This window comes from Mya arenaria, chromosome 8, assembly GCF_026914265.1.
Source record: "Mya arenaria isolate MELC-2E11 chromosome 8, ASM2691426v1".
Lineage (NCBI taxonomy): Eukaryota > Metazoa > Mollusca > Bivalvia > Myida > Myidae > Mya > Mya arenaria.
This window is the reverse complement of record NC_069129.1, coordinates 60,819,435-60,826,952: the sequence shown is the minus strand read 5'-3', so window position 1 is coordinate 60,826,952 and position 7,518 is coordinate 60,819,435. Positions and strand designations below refer to the sequence as shown.

Here is a 7,518-nt window from a genome sequence, read left to right as displayed (position 1 = left end):
TCGACATAATACGCATCAGACTATTTATTACGATGTTGTTTGAGATAATTACCACTATTTAAGTTGGTTTACTGACAGGAATGGAAAATAAATATAGTTTACTTCGGAGCAGGAATGGCAATTTGCTTAAGATCATTTCACATCACGATCCATGTTAAATACAAGTTTTGTCTTCAATAATTTGCATAATATCTGGCTTATTCTCTGATGTGCAACGTAAATATATACCATTGTTTTAAAGTCGTAGTACAAACAAGGACAATTGTATCCAATTAATAACATCTGGAAAGGAATACTTAAGAAAACTCATATGCTGCATTTTAGAGCTAGTTACATTGATGGCTATAACCAAATGTGTGAGGTAAAGAACGCCTAAACTAGTTTACCCGCAACCCCATGACTTATTACTGAGATTGCCATAGCGTTGCACCAACATTTACAAATACGATAGTTTGATAATTGTTTTTTTATTTGTGTTGTCTTTCGACAACCAAGGTATGTATATAGGGATATCCACCTGAAACGGTTCGCCTTACACCACCACGGTATGTACATGCGGATATCCATCTGTTACAGCTCGCCTTACACCACCAAGGTATGCATATGCGGATATCCATCTGGTACGGTTCGTCCTACGTCACCAAGGTATTCATATGCGGATATCAACCTGGTACAGCTCGCCTTACACCACCAAGGTATGCACATGCGGATATCCATCCGGTACAGCTCGCCTTACACCACCAAGGTATGCACATGCCGATATCCGTCCAAGGTATGCACATGCGAATATCCATCTGGAAAGGCTAGCCATGCGGATATCCATCTGGTACGGTTCGCCTTACACCACCAAGGTATGTCATGCGAATATCCATCTGGTACAGCTCGCCTTACACCACCAAGGTATGCACATGCGGATATCTATCTGGTACAGCTCGCCTAACACCACCAAGGTATGTGCATACCGATATCCATTTTGCACAGTTTGTGCATGGGTATACGGCTTTCCATGTTTTATAGATTGCCTAATAAACTTCGCATTTGCATGAGCTAGAAATGTTTAAATCTTTGAACAAAATACGAGGACAAAACTTGAGAAATGCAATACGCAGTTGAATATGTTTCACCGGCCTGAAATAAAAAGCACAACATTTGTAATAACGGAGAAGCGTCATAACCAAACTAAAAGCATTTTTTTATCTTACGACGGATCCATTCATAGACTAGACAATACTGTAAACAATATGAAAAGCAGTTGTCTATTTCAAGAGAAGATTATCGAATCCCTTGTGGCTAGATTTCTCCGACGGTTTGAACTAATTCAATTTACTTTCTCTGCGCCAGTGTTGATTGCCATCGTGGCCCTGTGAAGTTTGGTAATGGGAATCTATAATGGTGTTAGTGGTCTGTTTCTGACATATTAGCCGTCTTTTTTGGCTAAATGGCGAGAGAATTGCCTTTCCTATAATCCGTACTATGAAAGCCAGACCGACAATTCGTTGGTCGTATTTTTACGAACTTTATTATTTGCATTTTCGCATTATCAGTGACGGTGTGTTAGGCAATAGAGGGATGCAAAGATACAATTGCAAAATAAACTCGACTCACATAAATTGTTATTATTTGTAGAAAACATTGAAAGCATATTCCACACCAGTAATATGCACAAATGTAATTTGGTTTAACATAATCAACAAAACATAATCCAAGTAAATTCAAAACATCAGAATGGATAAGCTGGGTCTCTATGTATCTTGTCAGTCAATAAGCTTTGTTCGGTATCATGTCTGATCAACGCCCAATCTATATGACCATAATAAGGAAATAGTATATATTCAGTTCATTTGAGCTTTTCAAAGGAGGAAGGTTCTTAAAAGAGCTTTAAGTTGAGTCTAAAAGTTACGCCAATGGGCCGATTTTCCAGAAATTCGTTAATGCTAACAACGTTGTAAACGTTATCGTTGTGTTAAGTTCAAACATTTTCTGCTCTGCAAATTTAATGGATGATAAGTTATCTGCAGTATTTTACCTTTGTTTAAGCTGTAATAATTTTATTCAAATATATGCAATATCATCAGTTATTACCTGATTCGTTATAAAAATACAAATCTGTTATGTTTTGCTGTTTAACGTGAAAGCTATAAATTTGTATAGGATTGAACTGTTCCCCTTTCAACAGTATGACCTGTTTTCCAAATTTTGATTTAGACGGCATATCATTAACGTTCGGTCATTTTTAACACTTTGATAAAATACAGTTTTAATCAGATAATAAAACACTTAATTCCTTTTTTGTTACGATACTTTTGATCAAGTAATAAAACAGTTATATCATGGTTATTCGTGTGATAGGCAAAAATTCTGCCCCTGGTGTCTGGAATGACATACTGTTGCGCACGGCATATAGGCCCCTGGCAACAGTCAGTTCAGAGGCCATTCCCGACACCAAGGGACAACAGTTTGGATTCGTACACAAATAACTGTATACTATTACACATTTAAACTTTAACAACGATTAGGTTAATCACGTTGTTACCTACAAAAAAATCTGAACAATCGGCCCAATGTCTAATAATTTTACGCCACATTGTAAGTCTTCCTTTGTATTGAATTGAGCAACAAATGTAAAAACAAATCACGTTGTTCCTCAATTGTTTGTGAATACACAGACATGTCCTGTCATGGAATGCCCTTCCTTGAAGCCCTGGCGGCCAGTCCACTCCACAAAGAGAGATTTCTCCTGGTTGCTAAGCGTCTGGAGGCTCCTACATCTGTCCGGTAAGCCCTCGGGGACTTGCACGCAACCTCGTACCAAGCCTTTAACGCCTTGTTCTGAATTTAAAAAGTCAAATATAGTATAAATTTCTGCCAGACAAAAGTCGTTGTGTTATAAGTATAGCAAACGGTTCTTAAAGTAATACTTAATGAAGAATAAAGTTTTCGGTGCCTTCGCTGGCCGACCCAAGGTATATCATAGCAGACAAAACATTGTACTTATGACGCGGCCGTGAATGCATTTTTTTATTTGTCATAACGTCTTTGTGACCTTAACCAGAACTTATCATAAAATTTTATTTATAATTAAGTATATAAAGCTTATCTTCATATGCCTACACTTATTTCATTATACACAAAGAGTGACAGAAAATTAATAGAAATAAGGCCACTTCAATTGGTTCTGTGATAACTATCATATATCAATACAGAGGGTGAAAAACGGCCATTAACAGTGTGGAAACAGCGGGCCCGGCTTCCAAATATTTATTTTTAACCTTGTTTTAAGAGCCATGGATTATTTTTAACAACCACTGAACGAGAGACCCTCATGTAACAAAGTGAACCTTTTCATTTAAATTAAAGAAAAATTAATCATCGCTTTATCCGAGGCTAGCATTCAATTAAATCAGAGCAGCATGTTTTCAATTTTCGGATATCCGTTTGTTTCTCAATGACCTCTGTTTTCAACTGCATTCCAAATGTCCAGCAGCATACACTGTCGGTCATATCGCTAAGATCGGCAAGTGGATTCCACATGTCCAGCAGCATACACTGTCGGTCAGATCGGCGAATGCATTCCACATGTCACGGATCATACACTGTCGGTCAGATCGGCGAATCGTTGCACATGTCCAGGAGCAAACGCCATTCAACATGTCCCGGAGCTTACGCCTTTCCACTTGTTCCGGAACAAACACTGCCGGATAGATCGTCGAATGCATTCCACATGTCCCGGAGCATATATTGTCGCTAAAATCGTCGAATGCATTCCACATGTCCCGGAGCATACGCTGTCGTTGAGAAGCGAATGTATTCCGCGTGTCCCGTCCCGGAGCATACGCTGTCGTTGAGAAGCGAATGTATTTCACATGTCCCGGAGCATACACTGTCGATAAGATGCGAATGTATGTCCCGGGGCAAACGCCATTTCACATGTTCCGGAGCATACACCTTCGTTAAGAATCTAATGTATTCTACATGTCCCGCAGCATACGCTGTCGTTAATAAGCGATTGTATTCCAGATGTCCCGGAGCATACACTGTCGATAAGAAGCGAATGTATGCCACATGTCCCGGATCATACACTGTCGTTAAGAAGCGAATGTATTCCACATGTTCCGGAGCATACACTGTCGTTAAGAAGCGAATGTATTCCACATGTCCCGGGGCATACGCCATTCCACATGTTCCGGAGCATACACCTTCGTTAAGAAGCGAATGTATTCCACATATCCTGGAGCATACACTGTTGTTAAGAAGCGAATGTATTCAACATGTCCCGGAGCATACACTGTCGTTAAGTAGCGAATGTATTCCACATATCCTGGAGCATACACTGTCGTTAAGAAGCGAATGTATTCCACATGTTCCGGAGCATACGCTGTCAGTGAGATCGGCCAATGTATTCCACATGTCCCGGGGCATACGCTATTCCACATGTCGCAGAGCAAACGCTCTTCCACATGTCCCGGAGCATACACTGTCGTAAAGAAGCGAATGTATTTCACATATCCCGGAGCATACACTGTCGTTAAGAAGCGAATATATTCCACATGTTCCGGAGCATACGCTGTCGGTGAGATCGGCCAATGCATTCCACATGTCCCGGGGCATACGATATTCCACATGTTCCGGGACAAACGCTGTCGGTTGGATCGGCGAAGGCATTCCACCTGTCTCGGAACATACATTGTTGATAAGATCTGCAAATGCTTGTGATCTTATACTCAACTGCGGAACAAATCTACTTTACTAAGACCCTAGATTCTTTCTGTTCAGTGCCCAAATTCATTTGGTCAATTTAAATCAGGTTCATTGTTGTTGTTGTTTTTTCTTATTTCATATTTTACATTCCAGTGTGAAACATATTGAAAACAAATGGAAACAATTGGTGGATTATTCTTGAAACGCTTTCTTTTTCTGACTTTTCTAGATCTAAACCAAAACAAAACTAAAAATAGGTACGCGTTTTACCTTAAGACCATCCATCGAATCACTTTATTACCGAGATTATAGAAGAACTTGTCTGTGTTTACTAAATACACGATTTAACATGATGAAACACAGTGAAGAGTCTGAAATGTATCACCATAGCTTCAAAACGGTAATTCGAAATCTTATTCACTGCCGAGTATTTCAAATGGAATTACCTGATAGGGACCACCCCCAACGTGGCTGTACGTGGTCTATTGTGGCATTTTGACACTTATTAACAAAACCCTCAGGCGGCTCGTGGCAACGCTCTGGGATCACGTGATTATCGGCACATGCGTAATTGTATAGGGTAATAGACTCGTGCACTTGATGGAGGATTCCTTCGTCTACTGTTGAAACATCCGTTTCATTGAATTCAACATGTGAGCATGATGGACAGAAAACCTCTGAAGCAAAATATTCAACACAATGAGAATCAATAGTAATAATAGTTTTATATCTCAATTGATTTATTGATAACCCCAAATGCTGAAACATAATCATAGTTAATGTAATTAAACACAATAAGTATACAATACGTGCGGAATATACATGTATGATATGTCTATGCTCAATACAGATACTATTACACTTGTATTTCACTTCCATAGATGATTGTATATCCTTACAATTGTATTCACACTCTGAGGAACGCAATACCTTCGGAGTATCTCTGAAAGTACATAGACGAGGTTTGTGTTTGGTCAAATGACGTTTAGTCGGTAATATGGATGTGACGTCGATGAAACTAGTGACGTATTTGATAACGCTGCTTTTTCAGCGTTGTAGATAGCTTATCATGTAAATATAAACATAGACTATTAAAAATCGCGTTTCATTTTTGTATGAACACATTTGGTAATTTCAAGGGTAACCGTGAAGTCCTTCATACTTCGTCAGTGTACTGACCAACTATTTTCATAATTACACCGATGACCCGCAACACTAATACGTTAAATCCTAAACCCTAAGTATTCGATAAAACAATGAAAACTACAGGTACAGACCCAGATGCCTAAAACTTTACCATACTAAGAAAGTTTATTTTAAAGATACGTACCTGAAATTCCTTCCACATGAACACATGCTACAAACAGTGTTAAAACAAACATATACAACATTTTCTAAAGTGATGTCGGGACCGATGCTCAGTTCGAATCAATTTACGAATCTTTTGTGTGAGCAAAACTATTAAGTTAATACGCAACTGCGTTTTATTCTATTATTATTTAAATATTCATTTGCACGTAACCAAAAACGTTCAATCATTCCGATTAAACGAACGTTACTTTTCTAATTTGTCATGAAAACCAACAACAGATAATTAATGTCGTTTGTTTCTTTAAGTTAAAACAGATAATCATCATAAGCATTTCAACCATAGCCAATTTACTTTTGCTACATATATATTGTTTTAATATAAGCTCTGAATGAGGTTCTGATGACGCTTCTCTAACGTAGGCAAAATTATTTTGGTATTCATGTAGGATACCACATTTTAAAGTGTTATTTTTACGCTAGTAAATGTTACAGACGTTACCGCTGTAGTTTGCACCGTTTAACAACTCAATGTATATATCCGTTCAAACACCGGCGTTTCCAGAATAATGACAGTTACTGTGGATTCTATATCGGCTGTAATACATATATATCCAGGACTTCATCTTCCAGGAACTAAGAATTTAGACAATATGAAAATTGACATTGTGTGCTGACAGGTGGAACTATGTTAACTTGTCTTTAAAATGAAAGCAATTGAATAACCATGTTTAATAAGTATGCGCACATACTTGATAATTAAGACGGATGATAAACAATGTAAAGTTGCAACGAAGTAAATAAGGCAATTTGCTGTATTCATTGACAAAAGTCTAATCGTTTAATAGCATGTATAAAAAACTCGGCAAAAATTATATTATATTTTGTGTTTAGATGACTTCATTGTTTTCAATACCGATCTAATTACACTGGTAATGAAAGCGACCTCCCCTGGTATTGTAAAGATCACCGACCTCCCCTTGTATTGTAAAGAACACCGACCTACCCTAGAACTGTAACGAAAGCGACCTCTCCTAGTATTGTAAAGAACAGCGAACTCCCCTGGTATTGTAAATAATAGCCACCTCCCCTGGTATTGTAAACAACAGCCACCTCCCCTGGTATTGTAAACAACAGCGCCATCCACTGGTTTTGTAACGACAGCGACCTCCTCTGGTATTGTAAAATACAGCGAAAGCCTCTGGTATTATAAAGAACAGAAATGTCCCCAGGTATTGTAAAGAGTAGCGACCTCCCATGGTATTGTAAAGAACAGCAAACTCCCCTGGTATTGTAAAGAACAGCAACGATCAGGTATTGTATTAATTGTGAAAAATATTTTATGAAAGTAACAGTGCATCTTTTATTAATATATTTCCGTCATGCGCCTCTCCATGTGGTTGCATTTGATTAAATGATCATGCCCTGTGTCCAAGCACAGTAGTGACACTACAACGCTTATCCAGTGTTACGTTTAGAGCGAAAACAGATGTAGTTCAGACATTTATTATA

The 7,518-nt window shown here is 38.3% G+C and overlaps 1 protein-coding gene across 1 annotated transcript; it reads right to left on the bottom strand.

Moving 5' to 3' along the window:
* Positions 1-1,596: 1,596 nt before the first annotated feature.
* LOC128242417 (uncharacterized) lies at positions 1,597-6,187 on the bottom strand. The gene is made up of 3 exons (XM_052959560.1): positions 6,029-6,187; positions 5,145-5,375; positions 1,597-2,829 (listed from the first exon to the last, which is right to left on the bottom strand). Exons 1-3 carry the CDS (start codon positions 6,087-6,089, stop codon positions 2,645-2,647), a joined length of 477 nt encoding a protein of 158 aa, XP_052815520.1. The 5' UTR covers positions 6,090-6,187; the 3' UTR covers positions 1,597-2,644.
* Positions 6,188-7,518: the final 1,331 nt, after the last annotated feature.

Coding starts and splice junctions, on each gene's coding strand:
- LOC128242417 (XM_052959560.1), bottom strand. CDS start 6,089: ATGTTGTATATGTTTGTTTTAACACTGTTTGTAGCATGTGTTCATGTG. Junction 5,376..6,028: donor TCATGTGGAAGGAATTTCAG/GTACGTATCTTT, acceptor ATTTTGCTTCAG/AGGTTTTCTGTCCATCATGC. Junction 2,830..5,144: donor TTGGGGGTGGTCCCTATCAG/GTAATTCCATTT, acceptor TTTTAAATTCAG/AACAAGGCGTTAAAGGCTTG.